The sequence below is a fragment of the Corvus kubaryi genome, unplaced genomic scaffold (genome assembly GCF_017639235.1).
Source record: "Corvus kubaryi isolate FWS band 111438036 unplaced genomic scaffold, C.kubaryi_AGA036_p1.0 37341, whole genome shotgun sequence".
NCBI lineage: Eukaryota > Metazoa > Chordata > Aves > Passeriformes > Corvidae > Corvus > Corvus kubaryi.
The window spans coordinates 11,970,071-11,988,953 of record NW_024581112.1 but is presented as its reverse complement, the minus strand read 5'-3'; the positions used below and the strand labels follow the sequence as shown (position 1 = coordinate 11,988,953).

Sequence of the window (18,883 nt, the reverse complement as noted above, 5' to 3'; positions counted from 1 at the left end):
AGTGAAGATTAGCCAGAACACGCTAGGATTATCAGCCACCAGGGCAGGGCTTGCTGTACCTCACAGCCACAGGAATTCCTGCTTTCCCAGGGACAGCATGCCACTTGTGTCCTGGGCTGGGCAGAAAGAGGAATGATGCCACCACAGAGGGCTTGCAAAGGGAAAACCAATGGCACGGCCACCACACCCACTCTCAGCTGCAAACGGGGCTCTGGATGGGGAAAACAGAACTGGGCATAGGGGCCAGGGGTGGCAAAAGATTTGGTGGCATGCCTTTTGGCAGCCACTTTAGTGGGATGCTGCGAGGGGATTATCTTGGCCTCAATCTCTTTTAATCTCTCCTGCAGCTTTGGCCCAAGCCCGAGATAAATACCTTTTAACGGATCTCATCTGACGTCAGGAGGCCATCAGTCTAATCACCCAGGCCACCTTTGGGCAAAGCAAGCCAGAGATGTGGACACTGGCCCCTCAGGCCCCAACATGTCCTCATCAAACAGGAACCACCCAGCATCCCCCCCCACAAATCATCGGGATGGACCTGTGAGTGCTGGGATGTGACAGGCCCCTTGCCAGGGAGAGGGAATTTGAAATGCACACAATCAAAGTCTTTCCTGTGACCCTGGGGAGGACGGGAAGAAAAAAGGGGTGCCAACACAGGTTTCCCCAAGCTTGGTGCTAAGAAGTGTCAGGATTCAGGCTGAGGAAAGACTTCCCTTTCCATGGAGCAGGGGCCCTGTGCCAACAGTGACAAGAGGATCCACCTACCTACCTCTTACACCACTGGCCCTGCCTCTACAGATTTCTTCCACTTGAACTGCACTTGGGGTCTCCATGCACAACTCATCAAGGCTTGAGTATGTCATGACCACAGATTGATCTCTTGCTCTAATGCTTCCCAGGAAAAGGGTCACTGCTCTTTTTGATACTCCATATCCACCCCACTCAATTCCTATTTGGCTACAATATAATCCCATCTCGGGATACTAATCCCCTGGGCAGTGACAGCAGATTGTCTATCAGGGTGGAAAATGATAAACAAAATCTCTCTTCTGCTTTCAGGGACAATTTCGTGCATGCAGAGGGGAAAAAACCAAAACAAAAAAAAAAGAGGCCCTGCGACAGAAAAACGTGAGTGTACAGTGCTTTTTCTGAAAGGCACTCCTCACCCTTTCCATGTTAGCCATGTCAGAGCTCTTGCTCTCCCTTATTGGAGATCTCCCTCATACCTGGCATCTGGGCAAGTACTTTGTTATCTTTCACTGAGGGCTCAATGCCCTTCCATCATTTGTTCATTAAATTTCAATCAGAAACAAGTGTGCACGTCTCCCTGGTATACAGACTCAAGCTCCCATCAATATCTGTGTCCAGCATTTGGCTTTTATTCCATATATTCACAAACCCTCATCTTTCCTGTCTCAGGTCACCCACAAGGTTCTGGACTTTGGAGGTGCTTAGGAAATTCAAAGGCTTTAGTTTTCACTTCCTGAATGTGAGACAGCCCTTGCTGAAAGACTCCAGGCTCCTCCTCCCCCTCTCAGATTTAGCCCCTGGATAGCCAAGAAGTTGGCACTGAGAGGAGAGGGGTGAGAAGACCTTGTCTTCTTACTTCTGAGTGAGACAAACACGGTGAGGCAGTGAAGAAAGTTCCTGTTGTCACTGACTTCCACACTATGCCCTTCTCCCACTTCTCAGCTGCTGGGACACCACAGAGAAGAAAGCTGCACCCCTCCCCATCACTACGGCTCTACCACACTAATACACTGCTCCAGGCCTCCGTGGTCCCGGTCCTCCCGTGACCTGCCAGGCCATGGTGTGTGACAGTCCACAGGGCCCCGTGCACTCAGAACTCATCTCTGGCCCGTAGCACCTTGGGGTGCTGCTTCCTGTCTGAGCCAGGCCTCTGTCTCTGATCTGCAGGCTTGGTTCCACGGCTGGGAGCACGAGGCTCTGAGGAGGATCTGCTGCTGCGATCAGTTCCCTCATGTTTATCTCCATCAGGCTGGTCCTGCTCCACAGCCCTCTGCTTCATCAGCTCCTCTGCCTTCACCCGTTCCTGCAGCCATGGAGACAGAAATTATGTGAATCCTCCCTGCTGGGATCTCGACCCTGCTCGCAGGGGCTGACAAAACACATCCACCCAAATGCCCCAGAGCCCATTCCCTCCTGCAGGACCCATCACAGGCCCTCCACCAGACACCTTGTCAGAGGGCAACCCCCAGCTACTGCACTAGGCCCTGCCCCAAAGGAAAGCCCAAAAGCTGTTCCTCAGCAGGATTTGATCTCACTTGGAGGTACTTGTATTTGTTTCTTCAGCGTGGCCCTTCACCTGCTCAGCATGCTCCTGGGAGTGTGTGTACCAGAGGGCAACAGCGCAGCGCCTTCCGCGGCTCACGGCCCACACGCCATGGGGGTTCTCCTTGCCAGAGCTGAAGGCTACCAGCCTCCCACACTTCGGATGCACCTCGGCCTGCCAGGAGAGAGAGAAGAGATCATGAAGCCAGCAGACCCCTGCTCTGGAGTACACAGTCCTACAGAGGTGACAGTGCCTCTGGGAACATGGAAGAGCAGAGAGCTGCTAGGCATCTACAGCCAGTCTAGGAGCAAGGCAGACCTTGGAGAGGGACAGAGAGAATCAATGGGACAACAAAGGTCACAGACACCTGCAGACTGGAAGAGCCTGGGAAATCTCGGCCAGGAAAGAGTCAAACTCTCCTCTGTCTGAGATTTGCCTCAATTTGCCTTTAGCTGCCCCTATTTGAATCTGCCACTGCACCAGCACTAGATTGGTTTTGGAGTGGCGGGATCCAATAACCGACCAGTTTTCTCCTGCCCAGACTAAGTCTCGCCTTCAGTCCTCTCACCCTCTTTTGGCCAGTCCCAGACTTACTGTGACAGTCACAGAGTCCATTTCAGTGAAGAAAAGGCCCCCACCTTGGAAGTCATCATTGAGGTAGAGAATGCCACTGTGGACAAACAGAAAAGCACATATGTACGGTGAAGCTTATTCCTCCCAAGTGCTTCCCCACACTCCTTGTCACAGGTTCAAAAAGCGAGCAGACCAGTTAGCAGGAGAATCCATCTTAGGGTGTTAAACCCAGCAGTGCCTAGCTCAGGGGAGTCCCTGAGCTGCAAGCCACAGGAGGCTGGGAGAGTATGCCAGGGAATTAGCTCTACACACTTGTCCCGTTTTGTTTTGGTTTGTTCTTAATCCCCTGCAGCATGCATCTGTGGCACTGTTGTGGGCTTGGGATGGATCTTGTTTCTAACCTGTTGTTTATGTTTCAAGGTTGGGAATAATCCAACGCCTGGAAGAGGAGATTGATCAGCAAAGAAAGCCATGTCTTAACAGCCAAGGAATTTCAGGGTAACATTAGAATGATCAAAAAGAGGCCTGCTGCATGCAGAAAAGAAAACTGAAACAGGAAACTTCTTTACTAAAGTTATACAAAAAGAGAAATAGTGACGCCACTGCATAGCACAGGTGAGATCACAGTTAACTAGGTGAAAGAATGGACCACAAACTACCTGAGTTCCTCTTGGTATTCAATTTAAGCTGATAGAAAACACCAGAGGAACAACAGAGGCTCTTAATTACTGGGACTGGGAGGAAGAAATACAAATCAACGCTGTGGTTGCTGAAGTAGTGTTAAGGACATAAGGGCAGTGAGAGGATTACCAGCCCTGAAACCCAGGAAGTTATAGCTCTTCTGCCAGAGGGTTTTAATAAGGCTGTGAAGCCAGGGTGGTGACATGAGTGGAGAAAAACAAGGATAGCTCTCACACATCCAAAGGCACAGGAAGATAGGGATAATGGCTGCAGCATAAACAGACCTGTTATCCTGACCTCAATAGTCTGCAGGGCTTTAGACTCCATTTCTGAGAAGGGTAATTGGAGGACAAAAAGTAAATGGAAAATGGTCTTAAAATGTAACATGGGGGTACTAAAAGCAGATTGGGCTACCCACATAACGTTTGAAAAAATAGTGGATTTTCCAAGGAAACACTTGCTCAATCTCAGCAGTTTGGACTCTGGTAAAAGGACTCAGAATGGTGCCATGGGGGAAATTTCTAACTAAAAGAGAAGGTGAAGACAACTGTGAACAGCACACAGGGACCAGCGCACCACTGGCACACAAAGGAGCACGGTGCACCCAGAGCAGCATCACTGGGACTCATGGGCCCCAGGGTCCAATCCTGTTCAATAGCATCATTAATGCCCATAGCACAGATCCACAGAAATGATCCAGGAAGTTTGGAACACAGGGACTTCATTCAAAAGGACACTGTAAGAGCTCAGCCCTTGTGACCTGGTTGGGCAGTCACAACTCAAACTGCAAGAGGACAGAGATACTCCCAAAAATAGGTCAGTAGCATAGATTCTAGGAAGGTATTTTACCATCCATTCAAGTGGAAGTCAGAGAACCCAAGGATCAGTTAAGTGACAGCCTTTCTCACAGGAGGGACAGAGATCTAACTAGTTACATGACAAAGCCTGGTAACTTAACAATCTGGTTATACCAAGTAAACACCAGTATCCAAAGGGAAACAACTCAGCGATACTGGAATTCCCTCTAAGTCCCGTATCCTCATCACAGCTGCTTAGAGATTTCTGCTCTGGATACAGCTACCATTCAAGGAAAAGATAAGTAAAATTTCTGGATGCTCAGGGATGAGATGGCAAGTAGGAGGAATCAGCTGTAGTGAACTGACCTCATCTGGCTGCAGTGTGCAACAACTGGCATCATCATTAAAATATATTTCAGGTTCTTTCACAGAAGAGTAACAAAACTTGCCACAGGCTGGAAAAGACATAAACTCTCACGTGGAATGGAAAAACCCAACACAAAGTATTGGCAGTGAATCTTGAGAGAACAGTCACTGAAGTACACTGACTGCTCAAACAAAAGAAATCCAAGGAGCTTGACTAGCCCTCTCCTGCAATTCACAGGAGACTGTAAAAGATGGAACCCGACTACAAGAAACAGCCTGTCAGAAGGGCTGGCAGCTGACTGCAGTACTGTAGTAGACCCACAAAATAACAGTTTGAGATCATGGTTCTAACGTGTGCAGCCTCCCAGCCTCATTCTGCTCTCTCTTGAAGCTGGCTGTGAGAAGTAAGGAGGGAAAAAGGGCAGGTCTTCCCAGACCAGGGAAGGTGTTTCACAGCTTGTTCTGAAGCCACTGATGCAGCCTTCTGCCTGACGCTACAGTCTGGGATGGCTTTGAGCCAACCATCACCTGGCTTCTATAAGCTAAGCTCATCCTCTGATGGGGCCAGGGAAATCTTCACATGATCTAATGAAGGTGCTCTTACCTGTAGTCCCTGTACACATAGGCAGGAGGTTCTTTCCAGCACTCTTGCCCCTCAGGATCCAAAAGACAATTATCAGCGTGGACAGGATGACTAAGATCCATGCGACCTTCCTGCTCCCCTGAAAAGTTACAGAAAGGAGTATGGGCATTTTTGGTTTCAAGAAAGAATAAAGCAGAGAGAAAGGGGTACAGTGAGAATAAAGGGAGGACAGTCTCCTGAGAGCATGTGGCTGGGTGTGAGGAGACTCCCTGGGAGACAGGGACTAACAGGATGAAAGATTCTTTACCATCTACAGCTGTGCGACACACAAGGTGTGTGAATGAAAAATGGAGTTTCTTTCCAGGAGTAAAATAGGATTCTATGATTTTCCGAGATTTCTCACTAGCCTGCAGAAGCAATCTGGCGTCTCTCCATTCCACGTCCCCATTTTGGGCCAGCTACAAGTGAAAAACAAGTCTGTTACAATACTTACAAAGACACTGTAAGGAATGATACACGTACACAGTACAGAAGAAGAGACATCTGTCAAGTCCTGTGGTCACTCAGGCAAGAAAAGAACACATTTTCTCATTTAAATATGACTCAGGAGTACAACTGCACAGCACAGCAATTATTTCCTTCTACTCGGCCCATGAAGCCACATCTGGAATGCTGCATCATTTTGGCTCTCCCACTACACAAGGGATACTAGCAGACTGAAGTGAGTCTTGAATGAGGGGTCTTAAGATGGCAGGAGTGTTGGAGCACATGACTTAGAAAAAGAGGCTGAAGGATTTCGTTTTCTTCAGTCTAGAGAAGAGAAGGCCAAAGGAACATCTAAGTACAGCCTCCTGTCACCTAAAAGGGGGTTACAAAGGACATGGAGACAGTGTCCCCTCAGAGAGACACACTGAAAAGAGGCAACAGACAAAAGCTGCAGCAAGGGAAATCTTGTTAGATATAAAGAAAAATTTCACCCTCACAAGACTGGTACAGCACCGACAAAGGTGCCCAGAGAGGCTGGAGAATCTCCACCCTTGGAAATGTTCAGGACTTGCCTATGCAAAGAATTGAGGGATTTCATCTAGCTTTGGAATTAGACATGCTGCGAGCTAGAGGTCAGATTAGAGATCTCAAGAGGCTCCTTCTACCTTAATTTATTCTCCAGTTCTAAACTAAGCATGTCTGTAAGGCTGCCTCACAGGAACAAGCAGTCCCAAAACCCTGCCTCGCAGGAGAGAAAGCACTTGCCAAGCCCTCCACGTACGACATCCCTGAATGTGATTGAGGAGGAAGCAGGTCACAGGAGACCACACATGTTGCAAGGGAGACACCACCCAGAGTGCAATTCACAGAAGAAAATGCTCAGGTGGCAAATTCTCTTTCTGGACAATTAAGAAGGCAGCAGACTCACAGATCCATTTTACCTGCATGGCCTTCAAAACAGTTAACCCTTCAAATCTCTCATGTGGGGTGTGAGGCGACCGTCTTGCCCGGTATCCATCTCCTGCTTCCCCTGCTGCCTGGAATAAAAGGATACAGATGATATGCATGAGGCTACCACCTCTCCTCCATGGAAACCCTACTGCCCTGCCTGCTGAGGAGGAAAGCACACAAGAGTTCTTACAGGATCCTGGCCTCACCTTTGTCAGTCGGAGGAGGTCCTTACACTCAGACTCCGTCAGCACTCTGTCGAACACAACCCTCTGGGTTCCATTCATCTGCTGGGAATCCATTGTGACAGCAATACCCTCGAAAGGCAAAGGACCTGTTGAGAAGCAAGCACAGATAGGCATGAGCAAGCTTTGGACAAGAATCCCTCAGACACCAACCCCCAGCCTGGATAAGGAAGTGGAGAGACACTATACATTCTCTGAGAAGACAGGACAGTTCCCCAGAAGTGCCCATTCCTCGCAGACCCCTCACATGCTTCAGGGGAACCAGAGCAGCAGCTGGGGAAGCTGGCCTACAGTGCGTGCTTCAGGAGCCAGCAGAGACTTGGGACTTGCTGGGAGAGCAGCAGGGAGCTGGGGGAAGTTGAGTGCACTGTGGATTGCGGCAGCAGAACAGGTCCAGCCTACTGGAGTGAGGCTCTGGAGAAAAGAAGCAGGTAAACACCTCCATCAACCCTCCTTTCAATCATTTTTCATCAACATCTTATGCCAGAATTATCTCCGGTGAATCCTTCTACTTTCTTCATCCCCAAAGAGAAAGACTGGATATTGGCTAGTGATTTGGCTTGTTGATCTTTGGCCTTGTTTCCCAGCCCCTTTAACCTCTCAGTGGTGAGGAATGCCAAGGCACTCAGGCCCTCAGAAGGCTCTGCTCTCACATGTGCCACAGCAGAGAACCACTTGGGGTCATTTTAAGCAAAGACTCCAGGACAGAGCCCTGAGGCTCTGTATCCACACATAAGATTAGGGGACCAGCAAGAACACGAGACTGCACTGCACTCTGTATCATTCAGCCACAAGCCCTTCAGACTTATGTTTTTCAGGGAAAGACTTGCCCGAGTTAAATAGTCTGCTTCCAGTTTCCATTTCCCAGCCCCTCCCTCCATGTCCCTTTCAGAAAAATGCTGATTGAAGTTGGGCTGGTGGAGTTGAACCAGGTTTGGTGTAGACATTCCTGGCACACTGAACAGGGATCTGCACATCCACAGGCTTGTCACATACTCAGGCTGCTCTCAGCTTCTCCAGCCACAGTGCCCTTTGAGTACACATGCCAGAGATGTACACAGCGAGATTTTGCAAGATTACACATGCATCAAAGAGGAGGAAAAGAACAGTGAGAAGACTTGCTGAGCCATTCAAGTGAGTCTGCATCTATGCTAGCATTCAAATGTCTGAGGATGGAAGAAAAGACAGCACTTAGCCTGACTAAGCCTGGCTGGCTGCAAGACCTCCTTCAAGCTCTTTTACTCACCCCTCTTCCCCCTCTCTTCCACATCCAGAGTTTCCTGCTTTTGCTTCTCCTGATCCTCTCTCGGGAGCAAGGGAAAAAACAGAGACCAGGGCTGTCAGTACACAGAGCTATGCCTAACCCTCCTCTGTAGTAGCATTTCACATCCTTCCTGTTCCTGTTGTGCCCATTTCTCTACATACTACTGTTCCTTGTACCATCCCTACTTACACTGCAGTCCTAGCAGACATGCCCAATCTTACCTGTGTTTCTCCTTTAGGTTTTCAGGAATCAGCTCATCTGGAGTCCAAAGATCCTGTAGGAACAAACACAGGTGGTTCAGTACACAACAAACCTTGCACTGCTTCTCCAGTGAGTATCGGACCAATCACTGTGGCCCACCTCTCAGGACAGACAAATTGAGCCAATGCATATGGTTACAGCACCAATTTCAAACTAACTTCAGTCCTGGAGCAGCAGAAAGGCCTTAAAAATCCACCTCATAAGGACTTGGGGATCCCTCTCATCAGCATCTGATCCTTTCTGGATCACGACCTACTAAAGTGAATTCTGACAACAGTATCCATGAAACCATGGCAGGAAGATTAAGATGATACTGTTACTTACAGGGTCATTAAAAGTTTCTCCTAGATGCTCCACTGCATAATAAATCAACTTCTTCTCCATCAAAGATCTCTGCACATAATGCTGAATACTCTAAGGAAGCAAAGAGACTGTCAACCAACCACCCCACAAAGGACAACCCCATCTCTGTCCAGGGCAGAAACCTGCCCCATGACACTGCTGTGCACAATCAAAGCTTGTTTTTGTCCTGAAGGGACACTGACTGTGATAGACCAGAAGTAAACCCAGGCTCCAGTTTCTTCAGTCCTGGGCTTGGGTTTACCTTTTTGTCTCCTGAACTGCAATCATGTCCTATGGGACAGGGAAGGACCAAGAAGTGGAATTGTAACTACCTGTCTGGCTGCGACAGCTGCGTCCTCTCCCAGTTCTGTGCGATACTGTTTCATTTTCTCCAACGTGGGCTCGTCCATCGGATAGAAGAGCAAGTAGGAAGCAGCACATTCAGCAGCTAGTGTCTGGTTCCCAACTTGGGCAGGGACAGAAGAGAAGGGACAGACATGTCTCTGAAAGACTCGAGCAGCGAATGCGTACAGGCCAGCAGCACCCAGTGTCCCTGTCAGGATCTGGCAGCCGGCCCTACACCAAGTACGCATCAACCCCTGCCTCTACCCAACGATGGGCAGAGAAGACAGGGAATGAACCTGCTACAGAACTGACCTGCCTTTAATACTTATTGGGAGCTGGTTTAGAAGAAACTGATTAAAAGTAAGTATATTTTGAAAGAGAGATGGTCCCACCTCCCTCATGCAACAGACAAGATGAGGGATCTAGTGGCTTCTTTGAGATAGAATTTTTACCAGTGGTCCGACAGAGGAGATAAGAGACAGTTGGGTCAGTGTGGGGAGGAGCAGGGATATGCAGAAGGGATGAGGGCTGAGGGATGTGTGAAAGTCACAGAGCGACAGGATGATCAGTGTCATAACAGGCCATCAGTTCAGCAAGGGCAAGTAGGGCTGACTCAGAGGGAACACCACTGCTGAGGTGAGATGCACATGTAGCCTCTAGGTAGGAAGTGGGAGCCTGGTCTGGAGCCATGTACTGAAAAGGAGGGTATAAAACACTCAGCAAATAGCTGGAACAAGGTCTTGAAAAAGTGCGCTGGAGGAAAGACACAAAGTGTAGAACAGCCTCACATCACAGAACCTGTGCAGTGAGACTGAAGAAGACCACAAGGGACAACTCCCAAGGTGGCCACAGGCTTAAACAGAGGTTTTGGGAAGAGTTAGGGGGCAAATAGAAGTAGAGCTCAAGTCAGTGTGCCACTCTTCCCCATGACAAGCTGCCCTCCAGGATCAGAGGCAAAGGGCAAGTGTAGTGGTGCCACAGCATAACCTGCTGGTTTGTGGCTCTGCTCACCTTGGCTGTAGGCAAACTGCAGTAAATCAAGATGAGAGGGTATGAAATCTTCTGTGGCAGAAATTCTCCCTGGCTTTGTAGCAATTTCCAGAACGCACTGCTGCCTGCACTTCAAAACCTGAATATAATGGGCTGCAAGAGAGAGGAGCAAGAAGGCAATAGTCCACGCTTCTTCCAGACAGGAGTGCTGGGAGATGGGATGTGCCCAGTGTGGGGAGCACAGCCTTCCTACCCAATGCTGTGTGCCTCTAACACTACCTGCAATGGCTTCATACAGGCCAGGCTGCATTTTCTCCTCCTCATCCTCATCCTCCCAAGGCCCTTCACACAGGGCACGACACTCTTCCAGTGCTGACAGGGCCTCTGAGAGTGACTCCTCCAGCCTGGCCACGGCCTGCAGGTACTCATCTGCATCATAGTGCTGCACGCCAGTCTCATACGCTTCCTGTGAAGGACAGATCCAGGTCCCTTCATGAGTGTGGATGCCCTGAGACTTCCGAGTCACTCACGGGGTGGTGCTGACATATCGGGGCCCGCCTGCTCATGCAGAATCAACCACACAGTGACAGCAAATCTCAGACTTAAGCCAAATAACTGTCATCAAAAAGTCTCTCTGTCACACTTGCACTGGTTTGTCCTCACCTTGAAGAGAAGGCTGCAGAGAGATCTTCCTGCAGCCTTTCAGACACAAAGGGGTCTGAGCAAGACTTTTGACCAAGGCCTGTAGTGACAGAACAAGGGGCAATGGTATTAAACTGAAAAAGGGTGTTGATGGAAGATAAAATACTTGTTGGATTGGAGATAAGATACTTGTTATGATGACTGTAGTGAGACACTGGAGCAGGTTGCCCAGAGAAGCTGTGGATGTCCCATCCCTCAAAGTGTTCTAAGGCCAGGTTGGATGGGGCATTGAGCAACCTGATCTAGCGGAAGGTGCCCCTGCCTATGGCAGGGGGTTTGGATTAGGTGATCTTTAAAGGTCCCTTCCAAGCTAAATCTCTCTATGATTCTGTGTATGGGGGCCCTGTCTCAAGCCATGGCCTTTGTGTGGGAACAGATCAGGGTCCCAGACTGGTCCCTAAGGTGGAATAAGAGTTGCTCATGCATGACTCTGCACTGAGCCCTCACCCAGTGCGGCGTGGCCTCCAGGTCCCGGAAGCTGTCTGACTTCACCCCTGACATACGCCGGTACTTCTCGATGTCCTCCCGCATTTGGAGGTGCTGGGGATTAGCGACGAAGAAGGTGTGAGCGGCAGACACGGCCTGATCCAGCTTCTTCAGCTGTGGAGAAAAGGCAGCAGTGCCTGTCATGCTCCTGCAGGTCTCTGCTGTTCACACCCACCCCTCACCCCAGCTGCTCCCCGGGTTCACAGAATCACAGAATTACAGAATGGGTCAGACTGGAAGAGACCACAGCAGGTCATCTGCTCCAACCTCCCTGCACAAGCAGGGTCGTCCTATAGCACATGGCACCAGATTGCATGCAGATGGTTTTGGAATGTCTCCGGTGACGGAGATTCCACAACTGCTCTGGGCAATTTGTTCCAGCGCACAGTCACCCGCACACTAAAGAAGTTCTTCCTAATATTCAGGCAGAACTTCCTGCGCATCAATTTCTGCCTGTTGCCTCTTGTAGTGGCTGGCACCAGTGAGAAGAACCTGGCTCCATTCCCTTGGCAACCCCCTTTCAGATATTCATACGCATCGATAAGGTCCCCTCTCGGTTGTCTCTTCTCGAGGCTGAGGGAAAGGCGTCCACACCCCCTCGGCCGCCCGGCGACCCACCAAGAAAGGGGTGCCACGCCGGCCCCCTGCCGTGCACGACAGCACTGCCGGGGGCGCCGCCTCCCACCCGTGTGGGGCCGGTGCCCACCTGGAAGAAGGCCACCTGGAGGTAGTTGTAGGGCTCCCTGCGCTCGAAGTCGCGGCGCACGGCGCGGCTGGCGCGGTGCGCGGAGGGCGCGGGGCGCAGCCGCCGCCCCAGGCAGCGCTGCAGGCACCCTGCGCGCTGCAGCACCGGCCCGAGCAGCGCGGCCTCCCAGCTCCCGGGCCCGCCGGGGAAGGGCTCCTCCCGGGCGCAGGCGGCGCGGCAGGCGCGGCGGGCCGCCCGCAGCCCCGCGTAGCTGTGCAGGGCGCGCTGCAGCAGCTCGGCCGCCCGCGCCCAGTCCCGCGCCAGGTACGCCCGCACGCCGTCCGCGTACAGCAGGTCGAACGGCACCAGCCGGCCCGGCGACGTGGCGGCCGCGGCGGCGGCGAGGAGGCTGAGGCACAGCAGCGAGGCCATGGCTCCGCGAGGAGAAGGCGGAGAAGAGGAGAAGGGGTCCGGCGCGGGCGGGAGTCCTGGCGGGCCCCGGGCTCGGCCCACCCCGGGGGCGGCGCCGGTCCGGGGCTGCGGTGGGCGGGCAGGCTTGGCCCAGGTCCTGCTGCGCCGGCCGGGACCCGCCGCTGCCTCCGGGACTCCCAGTGCTGCTGCCTCTTTTTCTGACACGGGCCCTGGTCCGGGCGGCCGCCCCAGCGCGAACCCAGTGGGTCACCCAAACGCCTCCAACGAGGCGTCTCCTAAGGGGTTAATCTGTCAGGAGTCAGGCTTGGACACTTTCATACTCCCATCACATGGAGAACTGCTTTGGGGGTGAAGGGCTACCTATCTCCCACAGCCCCTTTGACACTGCCAAACCTTTGCCCATGGCTGGAACTAGAGCCAGCACCAGCCAGAAGGTCCACCTCCCACACACTACTCTTGCACCTTCCTGCCAAGAGTTGTGTGTGGGGCAGGAGCCCCAGACTCCAGACCTCATCACTCCCGGCTTTGATGGTGTGGGCATTTGGGGGGGACCTTTCCCCAGAAGGCTCTGTCAGCTTTCCTGCTTGGCTGAGGAGTTTGGGCCATCTGAAGTTTCACACCAAGTTTCCACTGGAATCAACAGTTTGCACTGGTGAAATGAGATGTTACGGGCCAGGGTCTTTTTGGAGAGAATTTAATTCTTTCCAAGCCTGGGGTTGCCTCAGAGCAAAACCTTTTGCTGAGCAATGTTAGAAACCCAAGGCCTCTCCTGCTTGTCTGAATGGACAGAAGTCTGAAATGGACAGAAGACCTTTTACCCAGTCTCCCATGACAACTCCTCTGAGGGCATCATTCCCTTTCCTGGGCTGCTAAGCATCTGCTGCCTTTCAGAGGAACTGACAAGAGAGGATGAAGAGGGAGGAAAGGAGCCTCGCACATTCTGCACTTCCCTTCCAGAAGCCTGTGAAGCTTCATTAAACATCGGGCCAGTCATTTTGTTTCTATGGAAACAAAATTATTACTAATATAGTATTTTAAAAACAGACACACGATTGACACTCCAAATATAGAATTTTAATACCATTCTGCGCCTGCCTTGTCTCTTAGGGCAGAGCGGATGCGAGGGTGGAGTTCACAAAGGGACGGGACTGGCAAGGGTGCCAAGTGGCGGTGGCAGCGGTGGATGTGTTTGTAACCTGAGAGCAGGCACAGGCTGTCTGTCCGTCCGTTGTGCTCCCTTCTGTGGATCTGTCCCACTTCTTTTCCCCCGACCAGCATGGGGTGCTGTGTTTTCTGCCTGCTGGCGAGAAAGATGAGAATGCAAATTAGTGATTGGGTCCCGGGACAAAGGGAACGCTTGAAGTTTTATTTAAAAACTGTGATGGCACTGAATGTTTCTGATGCTGTCTCTCATAGTTTGGGGTCCTGGGAGGTCTGTGGCTCGCAGGCCTCAAGGGTCCTTTCACATGGCGCCTGCTCTCCATCCTGCAGATGCCAGACTTCATTGCCAACCACAGAGCAGCGCCGTGGCCGGTCGGAATTCTCCTCCTCCCTGCTGCCGAGGGAGAGGCAGCGGTCGCGGCGTGATGCGAGCAGGAGACGGGAGTGCCGTGGGCTGCAGGCTGGGGTGGGTTGTGGCGTCTCGTCGATGAACGTGGTGATCTCATCTCGGAAGAAGCAGGCGCTGGAGCTGCAGCCCCGGGGCATCAGCCCCCCCTCCAAAAATTGCCGTAGGGTCGTCAGCTCATCCTCTGGGGGCCGCCGGCGGTGCTGGTAGTCATGCAGCTGGGGAGGCAAGAAACCAGGGCCCCCAGGCTTGCGGGGGGTGGAGATGCGGATGTCATCAGATGAAGACCACTTGTGTAGGAAGGATGGAGCAGAGCGGTGGGCGGAGAAGATGTTAGTCTCATCATGTGACATTCTCCGTGAGATAGGGACCTGGAAAACAGAGAAGGGGGCAGGTGATGGAAGACTTGAAGAGTCAGAACAGGAAGGGAGTAGCTGAGGTTTTCTCAGAGAAGACAGTCAAGAGGACACAAAGGCGTGAGAAACTGACAGAGAAGGAAGTGGGTTGTGGGGCTGCCCCTGCTAGCTCTCGGCTCACCTGCAGGTAGTGCACCTTGTCCTGGGGCAACAACATGTGGTGCATGGGCAGCAGCTTGATGTCCCGGGAGTCCCGCTTCGCAGCTGCGGCGCCGTTCGCATCGAATCTCACTTTGCAGATCCTGCCATCACCATAATCATCGCACACACCATCTGTTGGCAAAGACGAGAACGGCAGTCAACACTTTTCAGTCAGAAGAGGAGCATTATCAGGGCACCTGGACGCCATCCTAATGCTTATCTGACTTCTGCTGCCCTACTTGCAGCCCTCAGGGCTCACCTCTGAACAAGGACCTTGTCTTTCTGCTTGCAGCAGCAGTAAAGCACCCAGAGACTGCCCTATTTCTTCTCTCTCGCCTTTGAATCACTCAGTGCCAGATCTTGGACCTTTGGATCAGCAAGTCGGGCTGAGGCCCAGCATGTCACTTTGGTTGTGGCTTGGCAGCCACACACAACGTACCTATGCTTGCAACTAGTGAGGAGGATGTTGCACTAATGCTTCCTGGATGCTAGTCCTAAGGCTGCATGTGAGTGGCAGAGCCTTCTACAGCATAAATTTTCTTGTGGTTGCTGACTCCAAGCTATAACATGAATCTCACTGAGCCACTCGCAACACCAGCACAACCTTTTCCCAAAGACCCCCTCTTTGCTCTGTAGTCTTTTGGGGAGGTGGTTAGTGAAGAAAGGTGAGTGTGGGCTGGTGAGGAGCTTACCATCCTCTGTGTCTTCCTCAGACATGATGGCCACACACTGCTCCCACACGGTGCGGAGATCTGCTCGGTAGCGCTCGCAGGACCAGATGAAAGAGGGGAGCAGCAAGGTCTGCACCATGGAACACCACAGCACAGCCAGGACCATCCACGTGGGGGCCGTATCATAGCGCAGGCTGAAAAAGCTCACGACCTTTAAGGTAAGGAAAAACAATGGCAAGGAGACAAAAGGGGGGAGGGAGAAAGGTAACAGGAATCAATTCTGTAGTAGATCATAATCTGTCTCTAAAGGATTCAACAAGTAATAGCCCTGTGTCCCTTTGAAAAACTGCTCCTGGGGTCTCACCCCAGGTTTGCTGGACCATATTCCAAGCTGTAATATCTCTAACATGAGACCTGGCGCTAGCATCCCTTCTTCCTGTGCTCATTACCAGCTGGAGCTAAATAGGTGCTAACAAAGGACACAGCAGCTAGGAAAAAAAATCTGTGACTCAGCCTCTCCTCTTTTAAGGGTTCTCTTTGAGAACTTCTGTAGCTCTCCAGTTTTGCAGAGAATCAACCGGCTAGCCAAAACCTGAAATGCTGCCTACAGCCATACAAGCAGAAGGAAAAAGACAACTGGATGCATCAGCTCTTAAAGCTGGTGTATCAGCTCTCCAGAAGCAAACTGGAGAAATAGAAATCTCATTGATTTTACAAGTCAGTTTGCAGAATAATTTCCTCTCAGCCACCTAAAACTTGCACAGTGGTTTTAGCTGTGCGGTGTGTGTTCCCCAGGCTTAGACTTAAGAAAATGCTGCTGCGGAAGGATGAGAGAATTACTGCAATCTTTTTAAAACCACCGCTCAGAATAACACAGATTCAGATGCGGCAGTTCTGCGGCTGGTGGGACAGGAGAGATTCTTCTCTAAAACTTGAGAGAAAACCAAATCTGTTTTACTTGCAAACTCTGAAGGGAAAGGGAGAACTGGATGCTTACCAAGATAGGCACCCCAGTGAGCGTGTCATACAGGAAGACAATGGCGCTTATGAGGTTGGTCATCTGCAAGGAGGTCTTGGCTGACTCGGAGCCGTCCAGTGAAGACCTCCTTTTGCCTCGTACGTCCTCCACCACAATGGCTGGCACATTGAAAGTGGCGTGTGCTGATGAAGAGCAGGATGACGCTTCTTCTGCTCTCTGATGGCGGCACTGCCGGCGTCTCCTATGCGCCCACAGGGTTTGGTAGAAGGTGATACCCACGCACACCAAGCCCATGACAATTCCTCCGAGCAGCAGGAGGCTAAAGCAGACACCGAAGCCCAGCCCTATTTTGCTGACAATGAACTGGCAGCCACGGGCGTAGTAGCGCTCGCCGTTGTTGTGCCAGCCGATGGAGGGCAGGGTGGAGAGGATGAATGACACCATCCAGATACCCATGACTGCGTGCAGAGCCTGCTTCTTGGCATTGCTCAGGCGGTAGTTGACTGGCCACCTCACCATCCACATCCGGTGGTAGGAGAGGGAGGCCACTGTGAAGCAGGTGGCCAGCGCCAGGGTGTAGTACGTGGAGACAAAGACCTTGCAGATGCTTTCGTTCCAGTCGTAGTCGGAGGACTCGCGCCGCAGCTGCACCACGGCATAGGTGGTGAGGGGTACCGCTGCCATAAGGATGTGCGTGCCAGCAAGGAAGCATAGCAGCAGCTCCAGAGGCTTGTGTTTCTGTTGTTTGGCTGTGATGCTGAGAATAATCCAAGAGTTGGCCAACAGAGCTAACATCCCACATGCCAGCCACCACAGTGAGTTGTTGTGCAAGGTGGACTCTGATTCAGAATCCCCCATGCTGCCACCCCTGCTAGACTGAACCCTGTCTCTGCTGCTGGGATTTTGTAAGAGGGTGAGTGGGACTCTGCACTGGGGGAGCCACGTCTCTCCTCATCTGCTGCTGCAATGTGAGTTGTTTGCACGCTGGAAGGGTTTCTCAAGGCATTGCCACCAGGTGCCAGGCAGAACAGCCATCAACTGTCTCGCTTCCAGTCTTCCCTTTCCCTCCTATTTGATTATATTTCTTCCCCTTGTTCTATCTTTTTCATCTGGTTTTTCCCTTGTTCTCTCTCTTTTTCTTCCTTCCACTTTTTTTCTCGCTCATGAACACTTGCCAGTGCTTCTTCCCTCACTCGCTTGGGCTCACTTTTTTTTTTTCCTCCCCATCTATTACATCTCTGTCCTCCACTCGTCCCCCAAATAAAAAGCTCTCCTTACTTCATGTGCCCACCTTCTGACTCAGAAACCACGTTCTGCTGAGACTGGTGAAGGCCACACACAAACAGGGACTTCTAGGGACTCCAAACAGTTTGGCAGAAGTAAGCGCCTGCTGCCCAGTGTCCTAGGGAACGAGGAGCTAGGCAAGAGTTTCAGAGATGACAGGAAAAAGAACAAGGGTCCCAAGGAAAAAGTGAGGGTGGCACATACACTGTGTGTAATTCCCCTCTCACCAATGCCACCGCACTTGTGGCCAGGTAGAGGTTCCTGCCAAGGCTGTCAGAGAGCTATCAACAAAGAGGGAAGGGTGAGAAACAAGATTCAGAGGGCTCCCTACCCAAGACCTCACAGCACCCTCACTACATTGTCCTTTTTGCTGTTCTCTTTTTGCTGGTCTTTAGAGCTTTCCTGCGCAGGGCACAGCTGGCAAACAATAAGGAGATGGCAGGGAGGGGAAGATCCTTTTCAAAGGTTCCCTTGGAGATTCAGGGCATGAGTTTCACTGTAAAAGAGAGAAAAGAGAAAAAGTAATTTAAGATCATTCTGTCTTCCCAGATCTCTTCCTCTCTCTCTCTCCTTGCCCACACTAACACCTTGTCATGATTTAGACAGTGTGGAGCATTCCCTGTGTCTTTCAGGGAACAGAAGAGCCAAATTTGCACCAGTCCCTGCACAGCTCAGGCTGGACTCTGGTCCCCACCAACTCAATCCAGTGCTGCTGAGACACACCATGCTCCCTGCCCTTCCAGTCCTAGGCTCCCTACCCAAAGCATTACTAATGCCACTTCTGGCACAGAAGGCCTGATCTGCATCATCCCTTGCCATTCCAGCCCTGCCACCCCCATGCATGTACTGCAACACCCCTTGTTTCAGCTCTATGGCTCCCACAGCTCCCACAGTCTTTGGACCTCAGCTTCTCTCTGCCAATGATCTGGTTTTTAACCTGCTGCTCCCATCCTGCCCCATCCATGGGTGCATTCTACCATTCTGATAGTGCCCTGCCATTCCACATTCTCGACATACAAGTCTTTCAGTCACATGTTTCTGCAGGACCAGTTCTGGTCTCCAGCGACCCACCCCCCAGTCACAAACCCAGGGAACAGGACTACTAACCTATTCCTGAGACTACTTACCTTTGCCTTCCCTGGTCCTACCAGCTCAGACCCCCTTCTCTGTCTTCATCCATAGGGGACACCCAAGCAGTATATTCCGGGAAGGTACAGGCTTGCTCTGTGCCTTGACCAGAGCAGATGTAAACTTAATCTTTATGTGGATGGCTCAGTACCCAAGCCTGAGCTAGTGGCTCAGGGGGGGGGGGGGGGGGGGGGGGGGGGGGGGGGGGGGGGGGGGGG

General features: G+C 51.7%; 2 protein-coding genes across 2 annotated transcripts; both read right to left on the bottom strand.

Annotated features, from left to right (window-relative positions):
* Window positions 1-1,357: 1,357 nt before the first annotated feature.
* On the bottom strand, window positions 1,358-12,548 carry P3H3 (prolyl 3-hydroxylase 3). The gene is made up of 15 exons (XM_042031308.1): window positions 12,069-12,548; window positions 11,324-11,476; window positions 10,454-10,640; window positions 10,196-10,327; window positions 9,172-9,305; window positions 8,822-8,911; window positions 8,458-8,510; window positions 8,219-8,277; window positions 6,937-7,061; window positions 6,721-6,816; window positions 5,601-5,751; window positions 5,315-5,432; window positions 2,888-2,963; window positions 2,327-2,467; window positions 1,358-2,053 (listed from the first exon to the last, which is right to left on the bottom strand). The coding sequence occupies exons 1-15, from the start codon at window positions 12,477-12,479 to the stop codon at window positions 1,841-1,843; spliced, it is 2,139 nt and encodes a 712-aa protein (XP_041887242.1). The 5' UTR covers window positions 12,480-12,548; the 3' UTR covers window positions 1,358-1,840.
* Window positions 12,549-13,531: 983 nt separating this feature from the next.
* On the bottom strand, window positions 13,532-18,784 carry GPR162 (G protein-coupled receptor 162). Its single transcript, XM_042031307.1, has 5 exons — window positions 18,665-18,784; window positions 16,272-18,033; window positions 15,296-15,485; window positions 14,584-14,735; window positions 13,532-14,417 (listed from the first exon to the last, which is right to left on the bottom strand). Exons 2-5 carry the CDS (start codon window positions 17,109-17,111, stop codon window positions 13,890-13,892), a joined length of 1,710 nt encoding a protein of 569 aa, XP_041887241.1. The 5' UTR covers window positions 17,112-18,033; window positions 18,665-18,784; the 3' UTR covers window positions 13,532-13,889.
* Window positions 18,785-18,883: the final 99 nt, after the last annotated feature.